This window comes from Eubalaena glacialis, chromosome 16 (assembly GCF_028564815.1).
Source record: "Eubalaena glacialis isolate mEubGla1 chromosome 16, mEubGla1.1.hap2.+ XY, whole genome shotgun sequence".
NCBI classification, from domain to species: domain Eukaryota; kingdom Metazoa; phylum Chordata; class Mammalia; order Artiodactyla; family Balaenidae; genus Eubalaena; species Eubalaena glacialis.
In genome coordinates, this window is record NC_083731.1 from 89,628,216 (window position 1) to 89,647,149 (window position 18,934).

Consider the following 18,934-nt stretch of genomic DNA (forward strand, 5'->3'; position numbering starts at 1 on the left):
GCCCTTTTAAGACCTGAGCCCAATTTAGAATCATCTCAAACTCAACTGGCTTGAGGTGATTCAGGATTCCTTGCATCTCTGAGGCCATAAGCAAAAGTAAATTCTCTCTAGTAAAAGATATCTGTCCTGATAAGGCAGCCACTACCCACATGTGGCTGTTGAGCATTTGAAATGTGGCTCAGGCAATAGGATCTGGATTTTAAAACTTTACTTACTTTTAAATGATTTAAATATAAATAGTCACATGTGGCTAGTGGTTATCACACTAGACAGCACAGACATACAGCCTTAAATTATCTCTAAAAATTTTCATTTACAATGCCTGGCATTCAATTAAAAACAACCAGACACATAGGAGCAAGACTACCTAACCAAAACCAAGAGAAATAAATGGAAAGACAGGCAGAAGGGAAAACATGCGATGGAAACATCAGACACAGGCTTTAACACAACTATGGTCAATATGTTCAGCGAATTAAAAGACAAGATGACAATTTCAGTAAAGAACTAAAAACTATAAAAAATGGATAAATGGAAATTCTAGAACTGAAAACTGAAAATAACGTAAAATTCTGGCATTGTCCAGAAAGTAGTAAAATACTAAATTATACTAGACTTTGATAAGTTAAAGATGAGTATTGTAATCTTTACAAAAACACTAAAAAATGGCTAAAGAATGTAAGCTCCCAAGATAACAGAGGGAGAAATGGAATAATAAAAAATAATCAAACAAAAGAAGATAAGAAAGGAGAGAAAATGAAACATAAAAAAGGCAGGAAAAAAACAAAAAGCAAATACTAAGGCAACAAATTTAAACCAAATCAGTAATTTCATTAAATGTAAATAGACTAAAAGAAGAAGATTATCTGACAATATTAAAACAAAAACAAAAAACCCAGAGCTCTATTCATGCTGCTAATAAGAAATACATCTTAAATATATAGATATGAGAATGCTGGAAGTAAAAAGATGGGAAAGACATACAATGTAAACACTAGACAAAAGAGATCTTGAGTAGCTCTAGCAATATACTAATATTTGACAAAACAGACAAACAGCATTACTAGAGATAGGACATTTTATAACAATAAAAGGGTCAATTTAACACAAAAATATAACAATTCTAAATGTCTTTCCTCCAAATATATAAATCAAAAACCTAAAAAAAAGAAAGAAAACCACAATCACAGTGTAAGATTTGACCATTTTTCTCATTAATAGAACTGTAGTTCCCCCTCCCCCAAAAAAATCAGTAAAAATATAGAAAATTTGAACAAAACCATTAACAAACTTGACCTAATTGACAGATAACAGGTCTTGGAAAAACATGAAAAGGAAGGATGTGGGTCTCAGCAATATTTTTCTGTGAGAACAAATTGAAGGAAAGAGACCATTTTTCTTTTTAACTACTCACTAATGACTAGATCTGTTCTTCTGGGTTTTATTTTTGGCACTGGACTCATCTCTTAGGTGGACTGGATCCTACGTTACCTCCTTCTTTCTTCACCTTGCACCCTCACCACAGCGCCTTTCCTCACAGATCTCAAGGGCAATCTGAACTGTGCACATCCTTAAATACTCAACTGTAAATCTATCTTCTAAGCAGCCTCTTCTGATTGTCCCAACTAGTGATAAGAAACTGATCTTTGTGGTCCCATAGCAATTTATACTCTTTTTCCAACACATAATACATTATGCCTTGTAATTTCTATTTCTGTCCCTTTTATTCTCCTCCTTAAGCTCCTCTGGAGCTAGCTGCAATTTTGTCCCTCTTGAGTGAGCCCAGTCCCTTTCATATAACAGTTGCACAATTTTTTCCCCTTTAATATAGTAAGTAGGGTGTGATAAAAATATCATTCAAGGCGGCTGGAGACCTGAGCTCTGTCCTGGTTACAGGTAAGTGCGAGACCTCGCCTCCCCAGGCTTGTTTTCCTCAGCGTAATGTGAGGATCTCTGAAGTCATTTCTAAATATCGATGAAGGGCCAGCCTGGAGACATTACCACCTGTCTGACACCCAGAATCACTAAACTGAAGACAATGTTTGCTTATCTACTAAGTCATGTGATAAAGATCTGTGGAGGACCCACAGCAGGCAAAGAAAGAATAAGACAGTCTGCCTCCTCAAAAAGCTTATGGCCTTGTCATCAGCCAAGTGCAAGAACTTAACCTACAATTTTCTTTCCATAATGAAGGTAAACTTAAAATTAAAATATAGCTTGTGGAATGTGTAGTCAAGAATTGACTTCACCCAAAGAGAGGTCTGGCTTTGCCCTTTGCTACTGGGAGGAGACCTGCAGGCCCCTGGAATGTCCTGCCTGACACACCCCTGTTTGCCTGTGGGCTTTAGCCACCAGACAGTCTAAACTCCAGAATTATAAGCCTGAACCTCCAGGAGGGGCTGGAGACTAACGGGCAGCCATGTGGACAGTATGTGATGGAGCTCCATGAAAACTCTGGACACCAGAGTGGTGGGAGGGCTTCCTTGCTGGCAATCCTCCCAAGTACCGTCACCACTCAGAGTGGCTGGGAGGTTAATGCCACCCAGAGCTCCACAGGGAAAGGATGACCAGAAGCCCCACGTTTGGACCCCCCGAGACTGTGCCCCGTGTCTCTCTTCTCTGGGCAGATTTAACCTGTATCCTTCCCCTGTAATAAACTGTAAGCATACCAGCTTTCAGCGAGTTCTGCGAGTCCTTTCAGAAAAGGACCGACGCTGAAGGTGGTTTTGCAACTGGTGTCAGAAGTGAGGACAGGGGCTTCCCCGGTGGCGCAGTGGTTAAGAATCCGCCTGCCAATGCAGGGGACACGGGTTCGAGCCCTGGTCCGGGAAGATCCCACATGCCGCGGAGCCACTAAGCCCGTGCACCACAACTACTGAGCCTGCACTCTAGAGCCCGTGAGCCACAACTACTGAGTCCACATGCCACGACTACTGAAGCCCACGCGCCTAGAGCCCATGCTCCGCAACAAGAGAAGCCACCGCAATGAGAAGCCCGCGCACTACAACGAAGAGTAGCTCCCGCTCGCCCCAACTAGAGAAAGCCCGCGTGCAGCAACGAAGACCCAACGCAGCCAAAAAAATAAATAAATAAAAATAAAATAATTTTTTAAATAAATAAATAAATTTTTTTTAAAAAAAGGTCAAATGATTTTCAACAAGGGTGCCAAGACCATACAATGTGGAAAGGTCAGTCTCTCCCAAATGGTGCTGGGAAAACTGGATATCCACACAAAAGAATGAAATCAGACCCTTAATCTTGTATCACATACAAAAATGAACTCAAAATGGATTAAAGGCCCAAACGTAAAAAGACCTAAAACTATAAAACTCCTAGAAAAAAAACATAGGGGAAAATTTCATGGCATTGGACTTAGTAATGATTTCTTAGCTATGACACCAAAAAGCACAGGCAACAAAAGCAAAAACAGACCAATGGGACTACATCAAATATAAAAACTTTTGTGCATCAAAGAACCCGATCAACAGAATTTAAGAAAAGCAACCTACAGAACGGGAGAAAATATCTGCAAAGCATATACCCAATAAAGAATTCCTACAATTCAACAACAAAAAAATCAAATAACCCAGTTAAGAAATGGGCAAAGTACTTGAACAGACATTTCTTCAAAGATGATATACAAATGGCCAAAGAGCATATGAAAAGATAGTCAACATCACTAATCATCAGAGAAATGCAAATCAAAACCACAATGAGAATCACCTCATACCCATTAAAATTGCTACTATCAAAAAAATAGAAAATAACAAGTGTTAGTGAAGGTGTAGAGAAACTGGAACCCTTGTGCACTGTTGGTAGGATTGTAAAATGGTGTAACCACTATGGAAAACAGTATGGAGGTTCCCCCAACAATTAAACATAGAACTACTATATGATCCAGCAATCCCACTTCTGGGTATATATCCAAAGAACTGAAAACAGGGTCTCAAGATATTTGCACACCCATGTTCATAGCAGCACTATTCAAAACAGCCAAGAGGTGGAAGCAACCCAAGTGTCCATGGAACAAAATGTGGTCCATCCATACAATGGAATGTTATTCAGCCTTAAAAAGGGAGGAGATCCTGACACAGGTTATACCGTGGATGAACCTTGAGGACATTATGCTACATGAAATAAGCCAGTCACAAAAGGACAAAAACTGTATGATTCTACTTATATGTGGTACCTAGAACAGTCAAACTCATAAAGACAGTAGAATGGTGGGGGCCAGGGGCTGGCGGAGGGAGATGGGGGTTGTTGTTTAATGGGGACAGAGTTTCAGTTTGGGAAGACAGAGAGTTCCAGGGATCTGTTTCACAACAATGGGAATTAATTTAACACTACCAACGTGTACATTTAAGAACAGTTAAGATGGTAAATTATGTGTTTTTTACCACAATAAAAAAAATTCACTTACTGGAGGTCTTCTGCCGTGACTAGTTTTCACAGCTTGCTGAAAAGCTGTGTCATTCTCCAATTCCTAAAATGAAAAGGCAAACTTAACATTCAACATGAAGTGACAATTTATTTTAAATGTTTAACCTCGGCTGTTTGGTGTTCACGATCCTCTATAATCCATCTTCCTCCCTCTGCTGACATCCAGGTAGGGCTCAAGGACTCCTGTCCTCAAATCCCCCTTCACACTACAAAATGCCAAAGCCCCTTCCCCCCTTAGGGAGAGGAGCACTGACAATGTCAGTCAAGTTTAAGGCCATTTCACTGGCTACTGTTTAAATGGGTGCTATCAACACACGTGGTTGAAAGATCAAGTCTGCAAGGATAAGGCCTTTCTTCTGTTTCTCTTTTCCAAGTAGCTGGAGCGGTAGGAACAGAGAATCCCCCCCATCCTTTTTCCCTCTCTCCCTCCCCTCTCTTCTTCCATATTCTGGACCATGGCTAGGAGCCTTACCTGAGAAAACCTTAGGACAGAAAAGGCTGTATCCTCTCCCAGAAATGGAGCAAACACTTGCTCTGGTTTCATCTCCGCTTGCCCAACTGAAAATGGCTTTTCATCTCACGGGAGAGGTAAAGTCTGAGATTCAGACTAGAGCCAGCCTGGGCTCCACCGGGTCCAACCTGTGATGCCACTTGGAACCAAAGCCTCCGCTGAAATAAAACGTTACTATGCTTTGCTGATTCCTGACCTATGCTCACATTCTCCCTGAGGAATCTGAGGAAAGTAACATTAGTCAAGTGCAAGATACCAGTGTTTCCGAGTTTCCTGGACAAAATGCCATTGTAGCCTCTCGCAAGAGCACCAAGCCTCTCCAACTGCCAGTCTGAGCAGCCTTTGTCCCCTGTCCCTTCAGCAGCACAAGTTCGGCTCCAGCCCTCCATACATCTGTGCTCAGTTCTCACACTCACCTCTGATTTACTGCAATCTACTTCCCACAGAAACATACTTGCTGATTATTAAAAAACAAACACAAACAATACACAAAAAATGGAGTCGATATCAATTAGCTTTTTAAAACCTTGGAGACAATTAAAGTAAAATGTTTGTATAACCAGGATGCTAATACAATGTACTTTAAATGTGATTATGTACAAGGATTCTTCTTTAATTTTACTTCAAATAATCTTCATAACCTTCCATATCAACTACATAAAATGAAGTAAGTACACAAGTCTCAGCCATAGAAACCAGGCAACTTTCACACGAAGTACAAAGCCACGGGCTGCCTTTGAAATAATTATACTACCTTGGCACATCTTTTAGGAAAAGCCTTCCAATATTCCTAAACTATTAGTAAAATTTGATTAATCAGCTCAGTGAAGTCTCAATGACAAACTAAAAATTGACAACAAATTCTCCAATTACAAATACCAAATCAACACAACTTTTGTCATTTTTTTCCTTTGTTCATGATTTGATTAACAATTTGCATAATCTATGAACACCTTAGCAACTGTTTCAAGTAATTCAGTTATATATTAATTTACTCCAATTAATTAAAATAAAAGAAAACCATGGGTAAACCAAATTTTTTATTTTACTGTGTGATTTATTTTTGTGTATGATATTCTGAATATTTGCTTCAAGTTAAATAATGAAGCCACACTGTGATGACCTGAAGAGTTAGGAAGTTTCTCTGATGTTTTTAAGAATGATCATGATGATATATTAATTCCACTTGTGGGACTCCACCCAAGGAAATGTTTGATCACAATAGAGAAAATTATTTATGTATAAAATTGCTCATTGTGCTACTGCTATTAATAGGGGCAGAAAACTATAAATAATTATCCTATAGTCAGAAAATAATCAACTGTATATAGTCAGTATTATGCAGCCACTAAAATTATATTTAAATTTTTAGTACCATGAAACTTTGTTTATGATGTAGCCGAATGTAAATAAGCAAACAGAAAAGTAAACATTAGTTCAATTCCAAACACGCTAAAAGAAAATTGCATGTGTATGCATGAAGGAAAGACAAAAGCAACAAAATGTTAACCGTACTCATTTCTGACTGCTGGTATTATGGGTAATTTTGGTTTTCAACAATGAGCACAAATGTTTTTTTTATACATATAACTTTTACGACTGGGAGAAAGGGGGAGATTCAATGGTTTTCATACTTTATACTAGCTTAGGAAAATGCCCATGCTTTAATACAAATTTTTAAAAACTAGTCTATGTAATCATATCCGTGTATGTATAAGTGTTTGTATACAGGGAGGGAAAAACCTGAATATACTAAAAGACAAGGGAATACAGCAAAACATCGGGTGATATATCAAATACAGGTGATCTTCAGGTAACAGTATTCATGTCATTTTATTTTTTTCTCCAATCTTATGTATTTTTCAAATTTTCTATGATGAGCAGTATCTCCTAGATTTTTATTTCATATAGAGTAAGTGAATGATTTCTATTTTCTTTTCTTGCTTTCTCTCTAGGTCTCAAATTCACAGGCAAACATTTTTCTCCAGAGGAAAAAACAATTCAAAAATGACTGAAAGCCATATGAAAAACTCCAGAATGAGATTTCCTAAATTAGTTTAAAGTCCTCTAAATGCTAATATTTGATTCTTAAATACTAGCAAGTAAATTAACGCCCACATCCTTCACCCTTACTTTTTTTCACACGCTAATTCAAGATAACTTTATAAAGAGTTTTCTTTGGTTTTTGTCTTTTACAATTTGGAAACTATAACTCTCACAATAATGTAAACAGATTTAAAATATTCAAGAATTTGTCTTAGTAACAATTTCATCCTGTAATTACTACTAAATATTAAGCAGATATAGGTTTGTTGACATAAGCAAATAGTCATAAAAGGGAAAAAGCAGGTTACAAAACAGTACACACAGTATGATACCATTTTATCCAAAAATATATACAGCATACATATACACATACATATGTGCATAGGGAAACATTTAGCGTTAAGCACTGTGAGTTAGTTAATGTTTATCTCTGGGTGGTGACAGTTTCTATGATTTTAATTTTTCTTTATATTTATTTCTATTCTCTAATTTTTCTATAAAATACTTGTATAATTTAATTCAAAGAAGAAAAATAACTACATGACATTTCAAATTTAGAGCATTAAAAAAACTGATTTTAGGTACTTCAAGTGATCTAAGTCTTGTAACTTACATATTCAGATAATTAGTACAGAAGAATACAAGTATATAATTGATCCTAATTCTTTTGCATAAACTTTTTCACATCTTTATGCTGCTATTATTACTATTGGTAGAAGTTAGTACAGTCTTCAGTAATAGCACTTTTCTAGGCTTTTAATCAACTTACTTAATCTAAAGCATGATAAAGCAGAACCCTCAAATCCAAAATTTTCATGAACCAGCTGGTTAGCAAAGACCAATGTAAAAAAAAAAAAAAAACACAAATTTTTTTTTTACCTCGGTATCATAGGTTGGATTGTAGTCATTATAACCAGAATAAAGATCATCTTCATCTGTCTCTGGGGCGAGGTGTACATTTTGCATCATTTGTACCTATGAAAAATCACTGCTGTAAATGTATTCTTGGAATAAGAAATAAATTGTTAATTGAAATAAAGTATAACTATTTAACAACCTTTCTGGTCAAATTTATCTCTACATGTGTTTATGACTTAAACTTTTTTTCATGTCAAATTCTTAAAACTAGGTACCAAAACAGACACAAAGGTCAATGGAACAGAACAGAGAGACCCCAAAAAACCCATGCATATATGGTCAACTGATTTATGACGAAGGAGCCAAGAATATACAACGGGGAAAGGACAGTCTCTTCAATAAATGGTGTTGGGAAAACTGGATGGCCACATACAAAAAATAAATCTGGGCCCCTACCTTACACCGTAAACAAAAATCAACTCCAAATGAATTAAGGACCTGAAACCATAAAACTCCTAGAAGTAAACATAGATAGTAAGTGCCTTGACATCGGTCTTGGTGATTTTTTTTTTGGACTTGACACCAAAAGCAATGGCAACAAAACTAAAAATAGATAAGTGGGACTATATCAAACTTAAAAGTTTCTGCACAGCAAATGAAACCATCAACAAAATGAAAAGGCAACCTACTGAATATCTGCAAATCATATATCTGATGAAGGGTTAATATCCAAAATATATAAAGAACTCATGCAACTCAACAACAACAAAAACTCGATTAAAAAATGGGCAGAGGGGACCTCCCTGGTGGCGTAGTGGTTAAGAATCCGCCTGCCAATGCAGGGGACACGGGTTCGATCCCTGGTCCAGGAAGATCCCACATGCCTCAGAGCAACTAAGCTCGTGCGCCACAACTACTAAGCCTGCTCTCTAGAGGCCACGAGCCACAACTACTGAGCCCGCGTGCCACAACTACTGAAGTCCGCATGCCTAGAGCCCGTGCTCCACAACAAGAGAAGCCACCGCAATGAGAAGCCCACGCACCACGATGAAGAGTAGCCCCCGCTCGTCGCAACTAGAGAAACCCCGCGTGCAGCAACGAAGACCCAACGCAGCCAAAACAAAACTAATTAATTTAAAAAAAAACGGAAACAAAAAAAACTAGGTGTCAAAACATTCATTCATTGCACTTGTTTCACATTTATTCCACACCCACTACATAAAAAGGACAGTGATAGACACAGCTGATTGTACTGATTTTCAAGGAGCTTAGTAGCAAGTGAAGAAAGGTATATAACAGTCAATTATAATGCAAGGCAGAAATCACTGAACACCTACCATAGGGCTAAATTAAAGAGACCAACAACACAAAATGTCAGCAAGCATATGGAGCAATCGGAATACTCATATGTTGTTTAGTGGTAGTGTAAAATGGTACAATTTTAGGAAAAACTCTGGCAGTCTCATAAAATTAACCTATATCTCTTATGACCCAGCAATTCCACTCCAAAGTATTTACCCAAGAGAAATGAAAACATATGTCTATAAAAAGATTTGTTTAAGTGTATTTACAGGAGCTTTATTCACAATATCCAAAAATTGGAAACACACCATACCCATCAATAGAATGGATAAGCAAAAGGTGGCATATTTAATGCAATGAAGTACTACTCACCAATAAAAAACAGTGCACTGATGACATTTATAACAATACATAAAAATCTCAGTTATGCTGAGCGAAAGAAGCCTCACACAAAACAGTACCTAATGTATGTTTCAAGTCCTAGAACAGGCAAAACCATGGCAGAAAACAATCAGAACACTAGTTGCTTCTTAGAGGTGGGGAGGTAGGGACTGAATGGAAAAGGGCATGACAGAATTTTCTGAAGTGATAAATGTTCTATATCTTGACAGGTGATTTGGTTACACAGGTGTATGCATTTGCGAAAACTCAGTAAATGCATACTTGAGATTTCTGCTTTTTACTGTTCGTAAATTTTTTCTTGAAAGAAAAAACTATAAACAAATATTGAACTATAATTAATATACATACTCAAATATTTAAGGGCAAACTTAGTATCTGTAATTTAGTTTGAAATGCATAAAAATAAGATGGATAAAAGGATCGATAAGTGATAAAGCAAGTACAGAAAAATGTTAATGGTAGAATCTATGTAGCAGGTATGATGTTCACCGAAAAATTCTTTAAAATTTGCTGTAGATTTGCAGAGTAAATTTTCATAATAAAATGTGAAAAAAGTACAAAACAAGATGAAATAGATGTCAAAGCAAAGTAAAATAGAAGCATGGGAGAAATGTAATTATTGTGTACATATACTATAAATGTAGTAATTACTAGAGAACTGGGGAAGAATTTCCAGAAGACGACTCATTCAAATTGAGTCAATATTTTTGGCAATTTGGGAAGGGGGTTGTCTAGTTACCCAAGAAATGTAGTACTGAATTACTTTGTGTATCTCAAAATACATATTATCTTTAAAGCTTGTACAATATTGTGTCAGTAAATTCCTACAAAAATTTCAGCTTAATCTTATTGCTCAGTAGAATGCCAAATATATGTGGCTACTCATAAACTTTTAACATTACTTTAGTAATAAAATTATTAATCTTTTGATATAATTCACATACCATAAAATTTACCCTTTAAGTACCATTCAATGGTTTTTAGTATATTCACAAGGTTGTGCAGCCATCACCGCTATCCAATTCCAGAACATTTCATCACCCCATGAAGAACCCTGGGGCCCTTTAGCAGTCACTCTCCATTTCTCCCTCTCCCTGTCTCAGAGGATTTGCCGATTCTGGACATTCCATATAAAAGGAATCATCCAATATGTGGCCTTTTGTGTCTGGCTTCTTTCACTTAGCATTTTTTCAAGGGTCATCCATGGTATAGCATGTATCAGTACTTTATTCCTTTTTATGGCTGAATAATATTCCATCGTAAGGATATACAACATTTTGTCTATTAGTTAATGGACATTTGGATTGTTTCCACTTTTGACTACTATGAGTAGCTACCGCAGGACTTCCCGGGTGGTCCAGTGGTTAAGAATCCACCTTCCAATGCAGGGGACCTGGGTTCGATCCCTGGTGAGGGAACTAAGATCCCTTTTGCCACAGGGCAACTAAGCCCGTGTGCTGCAACTACAAAGCACGCAAGCCACAACTAGAGATCCCACGCGCCACAACGAAGATCCTGCACGTCGCAACTAAAGATCCTGCATGCCACAACTAAGACCCGATGCAGCCAAAAAATAAAAATAAATAAATATATTTTTTTAAAACTATTGCACTATGGAGAATTCTCTGGCGGTCCAGTGGTTAGGACTCAGTGCTTGGCAGAGCCAAAAAAGAAAAAAGAATCCCTTATATGTTCTTGATACTAGACCTTGTCAGATAAATGACTAGCAACTATTTTCTCCCATTCTGTGCACTCTTTCCACCTCTCGACAGTGTTCTTGGAAGCACAAAAGTTTTTAATTTTGATGATGCACACATATATTTTTCTTTGGTTGTTTGTGCTTTGGGTGTTACAGCTAAAAAACCACTGCCTAATTCAAGGTCAAGAAGGTTTACACCTGTTTTCTTCTAAGAGTTTTATGGCTTTAGCTCTTAGATTTAGGTCTTTTGAGTTAATTTCTCATTACTTTTTGGAGATGAAAATTCACTATGAGAGCAAATGTCAATCATATAGAAATGTTCATTCCAAAACAACCCCCCAAAATATTGTCAGTGGTAGAAGACATACAAAATATTTTAACTTAAAAGCTTTAGGTCAGGTAATGGGACACCAGTGGTTCTCAAAGGTCAGCGTGTGTCAGAAACCCAAGCGCTGGGACTTCCCTGGCGGTCTAGTGGTTGGGGCTCCGTGCTTCCACTGCAGGGGACCTGGGTTCGATCCCTGGTCCAGGAAATAGGATCCCACGTGCCATGCCGCGCGGCCAAAACAACAACAAACAAATCTATGCTAAACTGATAGGCAAAGTAATTTTGAAAAAACGAAAGAAACCCAAGGGCTTGTTAAAATCAGACTGCCACTCCCCCATACCGGTTTCTGATTCACCAAGTCTCAGGTGGGAGTCGCCATCACCCCCCTCCACCCCTTGGAATGTGGATTTCTAACAAGTTCCCAAGCGTTGCTCCTGCTGCTGCCCCGGGGACCACACTGTGAGGACCATTGTGCTCAACAGGAACCACCTGATTACAAGCCCCATTTAAGTCAATTTAGCTTACACGTCTCTCAGAACAACAAGCAGCTTTTACAACTGGAGATCCTTTCTGCTGGGCTGTCCCCAGACCAAAAAAGTTCAGACCTGAGAGAGACTCGGGCTGCCCGACGCGGAGCGTAGGGTGCGGTGGGGAAAGGTGAAGCACCCAGGGAACAGCTAAGGCGGCGGAGGTCCGCCACGGCCCGGGTTTCCCGGGTTCTGTTGCCAAGGCAGCTCCCGGGCTCGCGCCGTCTGGACTGAGCGCGGGAAGCGACCCCCACCCCGCCTCCCCGGGGCCCCGCCCCCGTCCCCACCTGCGGCCTCCCGCCCCCCGGGGACCGCACCGGACAGCCCGGCCGCCCAGCGGAGCGGACTGACTCCGGCCCGGGAATGCCCACCTCCGCGAGACGGGGCCCGAGCTCGTGCCTCCCTCACCCGCCGAGCCTTCCCAGGGATTTCCGAGCTTCCCGTCACGAACGCTGGGTCCGGGGCTCGAGGGCCGCGCGCGGGCTGCGGGCGGGGGCGCACGGGCCGGCGGCGGGGGAGGGGCAGAGCCCCCGCGCCCCCCACACGGCCCCCCCGGAGGGCGGCGGGCACCCGCACCGCCCCGGGCCCTCTCCTACCTCGCGGCGAGGGGAGCAGGGAGACCGCGAAGGCTGCGGGGTCGGCGCGGCCTTTCCGGGACTCGGCGGAGAGCTGCGCGGCCGGGACGTTGCCACGCGCGGTTCCAAGGAAGCCGCTCCCACAGTGCTCCGCGAGGGGGCGGGGCCGAGCCTGGAGGGCGGGGAGGGGCCTGAGCGGAGAAGGGCGGGGCGGCCCCAGGGAGGGAGCTGGAGCCGAGGGGCCCCGCGGAGGCGGTGCTGGCGGGCGGTGCGTGGGACAGGAACTGGGGGGGGGGAGAGCCCACGTCTCCTAGATCCTGATGAAATCATCCGGAAGGCAGATCACCGGCGGGTGGTGCTGGTTGCTGTGAATACCTCCGGTGGTCGCCGCACTAGCCTGTGAGCCCTGGAAGCGCGTCCGGGCAGCGCTGGCTGTCTGGACCCCCCCCCCCGCGGTTCCCCCCCGGTCCCGGCTAGAGCCCAGGCCGCCCGCGCGGGCCCGCGCACCTCGTGGTCCTGTCCTGTCCTGTGCTCCTGCCCTGGACACCTCGAGGGCGGCCCGAGACGCGCCAAGGCCGGCACCCAGCCTGAGTGACGCTCAGCAAGAGAACGAGGAATGAAGTTCATAACCGGTTCACATCATTAAAGTTTGTCTTAAATTTTCAAAATAAATTGGCGGGGAGGCGTCTAAAGACACCAGTGTAATTAGTGAGTTTTAAACTTTAAGTACATGTTGAGAGACAATTCTCCGTGAGTCTCTTGCTTCTGTTTGGACCATTGTGATGGTTAATGTAATTGTCAGCTGGACCATGGTACCCAGTTTTTTGTTCAAACACCAGTCATGTTGGTGTGAAGGTGTTTTTCAGATGTGACAGCAGTTAAATCAGCAGACTTTGAGCAAAGCAGATTACTCTCCATAATGTGGGTGGGCCTCACCCAATCAGTTGAAGGGCTTAAGAATGAACAGACTGGGGTCCCCAAGGAAGAGGGAATTCTGCCTCAGACGCGTTCAGACTCAGCTGCAACATCAGCTCTGCCCTGGGTCTTCAGCTGCTCCCACAGCTGCCTGAGCTGATTCCTTAAAGTCATTTCCCTCCCACTGTGTCGACTAATACGTATTCTCTAATACTAATACGACTAATACGAGTATTTTTTGACGATGTTTGTATAGGGAACAGCTTTGGAAGACTGAGATGTTGTGTCCCTCCAGTGCAAAAGGCGGGTTGTGCCCTCTGGCATATTAGGGATGATGTCTGAGCACCGTGCTGGCCTGCAGTTCATCATAAAAAACTGAGGTTTCCAAAGTTTAGGGTCCCTCAGCTGTGACACAAACTCACTGTGCGTGCAGCAGCCGCCTGGGCTACCCCTGTGGGACTGGGGAGGTGAGTGGGCAGAGGGAGTGTGAAGCTCAGGCTGCTTGCTGGGCTGTGACAATAAGGTCCTCTGTCTCTGACCAGGTGTTTCTGCCAGCTGTCAGGACACCCTGTTAGCTTCTCAGCTTGGAGATCTGGTAAAGTCTTACACAGCTCTTGAGAGTATCTAGCTACCCAGCCTGGCTCAAAGTAGCTGTTCACTACATGTTTGGTGAATTAATTCCTGAACACTGTAGAGCCCTTCAAATCACTGCACTTCGATATATGGAAACCATTTTCATTATCTGTTTAGATCTCCAGGCTGTAAATTTCCAGCTCCCTCGATTTTTTAAAAAAATATTTATTTATTTATTTATTTTGGCTGTTAGTTGGAGCATGCAGGATCTTTTTTTAAAATTTTATTTGTTTATTTATTTTTGGCCGCGTTGGGTCGTTGCTGCGCGCAGTCTTTCTTTAGTTGCAGCGAGCGGGGGCTACTCTTCGTTGGGGTGCACAGGCTTCTCATTGCGGTGGCTTCTCTTGTTGCGGAGCATGGGCTCTAGGCGCGTGGGCTTCAGTAGTTGTGGCACGCGGGCTTAATAGTCATGGCACGCAGGCTCTAGAGCTCAGGCTCAGTAGTTGGGGCTCACGGGCTTAGTTGCTCCACGGCATGTGGAATCTTCCCGGACCAGGGCTCGAACCCGTGTCCCCTGCATTGGCAGGTGGATTCTTAACCACTGTGCCACCAGGGAAACCCAGCATGCAGGATCTTTAGTTGCAGCATGCAGACTCCTTAGTGACAACGTGCGGGATCTAGTTCCCCGACCAGGGATCGAACCTTGGCCCCCTGCATTGGGAGCGTGGAGCCTTACCCGCTGGACCACCAAGGAAGTCCTGATTTTTTTTTTGTTTTGTTTAATTGGAAACAAATTCAAGTTCCTTTAAACTTGGTTGCCCTTTAAGTATGATACAGTTATTTGCCCTGGGAGTGCTCATGATCATCTCCTTCATTTTATTTTACTTATTCTTTTATTAATTAATTTATTTATTTATTTATTTATTTATTTATTTATGGCTGGGTTGGGTCTTCTTTGCTGTGCCTGGGCTTTCTTCAGTTGCCGTGAGCGGGGTCTACTCTTCGTTGTGGTGCGCGGGCTTCTCATTGCGGTGGCCTCGCTTGTTGCGGAGCATAGGCTCCAGGCTCACGGGCTTTCAGTAGCTGTGGCTTGAAGGCTCTAGAGTGCAGGCTCAGTAGTTGTGGCACACGGGCTTAGTTGCTACGCGGCATGTGGGATCTTCCCGGACCAGGGCTCAAACCCGTGTCTCCTGCATTGGTGGGCGGATTCTTAACCACTGCGCCACCAGGGAAGTCCCCTTCATTTTAAATGTTGTAATGAAGCTACTATTTTTAAAATATATTTATTTATTTACTTGGCTGCATCGGGTCATAGTTGTGGCGCGCGGGATCTTCCTTGCGGCATGCGGGCTCTTTAGTTGCGGCAAGGCACACTTCTAATGCAGGGGGGCCCGGGTTCGAGCCCTGGTCGGGGAACTAAATCCCGCATGCCACAACTAAGAGCTCATATGCCGCAACTAAAGATCCTACATGCCGTAACTGAAGCTACTATTTATTAAGCACATGCCTACATCGGCAGACAAAATGTTAAGGTCACATAGCTCATATTACTAAAATATAAGCTCCAGAGAGAACAGAGATTCTTGTTTCCATCACTTCCAACCTGGGGGGCTAGGCAGCAGACAATCACTGCATTTTGTGGTGTTTTTCTGGGCAGAAGAGGTGAAAGGTTTTCACAGTGCCTAATAAATTACTTATTAGATAAACCAAGTGTTGCCAAGCTGTGGTGGGAATCCAGTGCTGGTAACACCTATGGTGTACTTGAGTAAACTTTTACGAATAAACAGTAACTATAAAACTGTGTTATGAGCTCTGATAGTGGTAGATCCACAGGACCTCACGTACACCAGGTGTTAGGGACCGAATCGTGGCCCCCAAATTCAAATGTGGAAGCCCTGACCCCCAGGACCTCAGACTGTGACAGTATTTGGAGACGGGGCCTTTAAAGAGGGATTAAGTTAAAAGGAGGCCTCGAGGGTGCTCTTGCCGCCTGGTTTCCTTCACTTCCGGACTCTTCTCACCGCCTCCTCAGCACTCTTCCATCTTCTCTCTTGCTGTCACTCAGTCTATTTTCCACACTGCAGCCAAAGTGATCACACTTCAGTGAAAATCTGATCACCTTGTTCTCTGCTCAGAACCTTTTGGTGCCCTCTCTCCCCACTGGCCTTGACCTCTGGACAAAGTCTAAACTCCATGTTGTGCCTTACAAGGCTCTTCAGGGGTCAGTACACAGGATTCTTTGCTGCAGCCAAGAAAAATCAATTCTTGCTAACTGAAGCAGAAAAGGAATTTTTTCTTTTCGATATTGGGTAACTCAGAATTGTCAGAGAGGTTGAGGAACAAGGTTTGGAAAAGCAACAGCAGCTCAGGCAGGCAAGACCCAGCCAAAGTCGTCTCACGGGAGCGAGCTGCCAGAGTCATGACCAGCCCTCCCCGTTTGCTCAGGCAAACCAGGACCAGTTGGTCGCCCTGCTTAGTCGGCTGCTGTGGCCCTGCCATCTCACTACCTTGAGGCCTTCTTGCCGGTGGACGCGCTGTCACACAGCTGTGCTCTGGCACGTACCACTTTACCACTGGACCCTGGTTCCATCATAGCCACTGTGAACCGTTTCTAACCACCCTGCCCTTTGTCTGCCTTCTTCCTGGGTCTGAGCCCCAGATGGGAATGCCAGCTTGCTGTGTGTCGGTCAGAGGCCGTGTTCTGGCTTCCAGGGAGCTCAGACGGAGGGTATCTGCTCCCCGAAGCTTCCTCCCACCCATTTTGGGATCCTCCTAAAATACAAAGGGTGTCAGATGCTGGGCAGCCAACAATGTCCATGGACAAATGTCCACGACACCACCCCTCCCCTTGCCCTCCTTGCCAGCACGTCGTGCCCCGGCCATACTTGCTTTCAAGTCTCTCTCACCTCCAGGCCTTCACAGCACACTATTCTCTTTTCCTAAAATGATCTTTCCTACTGTCCTCTTAGCCTGGCCACCCCTCTCCAGAAGGCCTTCCCTAGTTGCTGAGTACTAGTTTGCTAGGGCAGCCGTAACAAAGTACCACAGAAATTTACTTCTCAGTGTGCTGGAGGCTGAACTTCAAGATCAAGGTGTGGGCAGGCGTGGTTTCTTCTGAGGCCTCTCCTTAGTCTGGCTGCTCTCTGCTACCCCTTCTCATGGTCTCCCTCTGGGCATGGCACCCTGTGTGTCCTAATCTTCTCTTATGAGGACATGAGTCACATTGGATGAAGACCCACCCGCAAGGCCTCTTTTTAATTTAATCCCCTGTCTCCAAATACTGTCACATTCTGAGGTCCTGGGGGTCAGGGCTTCCACATTTGAATTTGGGGGACACAATTCGTTCCCTAACACCTGGTGTACGGTGGATCTCCCACTATCAGAGCTCATAACACAGTTTTATAGTTACTGTTTATTCGTAAAAGTTTACTCAAGTACACCATAGGTGTTACCACCACTGGATTCCCACCCCAGCTTAGCAACACTTGGTTTATCTAATAAGTAATTTATTAGGCACTGTGAAAACCTTTCACCTCTTCTGCCCAGAAAAATACCATGAAATGCAGCGACTGCCTGTTAAATATTTTAAATTATCACGGCATTTTTTTTTTTTTGCCCTAAAAGCTGAAAGCAAATTAGCCTGAAAATGTAGAGTGAAATTTTTTTTCTCATCTTTTTTTTTTTTTAATAAATTTATTTATTTATTTATTCATTTTTCGCTGCATTGGGTCTTCATTACTGCGTGCGGGCTTTCTCTAGTTGCAGCGAGCGGGGCTACTCTTCCTTGTGGTGTGCGGGCTTCTCGTCTTGGTGGCTTCTCTTTTGTGGAGCCTGGGCTCTAGGCGCAGGGGCTTCATGAAACAGTGAAATTCAGTGCTTTCTACTGTCAGCATTAAGTATTTTTATTGCTCTGTGTCAGCTATATTCAGGGTCTAACAGTAACATTTGTTCATTCGTTCATTCATTCATTCAACTGTAAGAGTTTCACCAATGGATAAGCCAGAAATAAGGCATTCCTGGCAGATGGAAAAACATCTGTAAGCTGCACTGTCTAATATGGTAACCATTAGCCGCTGGTAACTATTTAAAATGAAGTTTAAATCAATTCAATTTAATTTTTATTTGTTTTATTTTTGGCTGCGTTGGGTCTTCGTTGTAGTGCATGGGCTTCTCATTGTGGTGGCTTCTCTTGTTGCAGAGCATGGGCTCTAGGCGTGCGGGCTTCAGTAGTTGTGGCTCGTGGGCTCTAGAGCTCAGGCTCAGTAGTTGTGGCACATGGGCTTAGTTGCTCCGCGGCATGTGGGATCTTCCTGGACCAGGGCTCGCACCTGTGTCCCCTGCATTAGCAGGCGGATTCCTAACCACTGCGTCACCAGGGAAGCCCTCAATTTAAATCAACTATAAAGTTTAGTTCCTTAGTCTCATTAGCTGCGTTCCACAGGTGTGTGTTGGAGACCCATGTGCAGAACTTTTCCATCATCACACAAGGGTCTACAGGCAGTGCTGGGAGGATGCAGAGAACATTAAACTCACTTGACTGCACCTGAAAACAGTTGGAATAAACTATAGTTGTTTGTAAGCCCCAAAGCATGATCTAAAGAATCATTAGTGACCTGATAGTATTTTTTAAATATGTGTGAGATAAGGTTCCCCAACCAGGGATTGAACCTGTGCCCCCTGCAGTGCAAGTGCTGAGTTCTAACCACTGGACCACCAGGGAATTTCTGAGAAATGAATTATTGTTGTATTTACATGTGC

At 42.8% G+C, this 18,934-nt stretch overlaps 2 protein-coding genes across 7 annotated transcripts in view; one reads left to right on the forward strand and one right to left on the reverse strand.

Annotated features, from left to right (window-relative positions):
- Nucleotides 1-12,845, reverse strand: part of IFT88 (intraflagellar transport 88) — a 71,872-nt gene extending 59,027 nt beyond the window's left edge. For 2 of the 6 annotated variants that reach the window (XM_061171077.1, XM_061171079.1), the window contains exons 1-3: nt 12,710-12,791; nt 7,877-7,972; nt 4,421-4,483 (exon numbers count right to left, since the gene is read on the reverse strand). In XM_061171077.1, the coding sequence (XP_061027060.1) occupies nt 4,421-4,483; nt 7,877-7,966 (153 nt within the window). In that variant the 5' untranslated portion in view covers nt 7,967-7,972; nt 12,710-12,791. Of the gene's footprint in view, nt 1-4,420; nt 4,484-7,876; nt 7,973-12,484; nt 12,561-12,709 lie in introns of those variants that run through there. The other 4 variants (XM_061171082.1, XM_061171080.1, XM_061171083.1 and 1 more) reach the window with 4 other exon arrangements.
- A 385-nt stretch (nt 12,846-13,230) lies between these two features.
- Nucleotides 13,231-18,934, forward strand: part of CRYL1 (crystallin lambda 1) — a 92,677-nt gene continuing 86,973 nt past the window's right edge. Inside the window, exon 1 of the mRNA XM_061170709.1 lies at nt 13,231-13,320. The gene's annotated coding sequence lies outside the window, so the exon portion shown is untranslated. The remainder of the gene's footprint in view (nt 13,321-18,934) is intronic.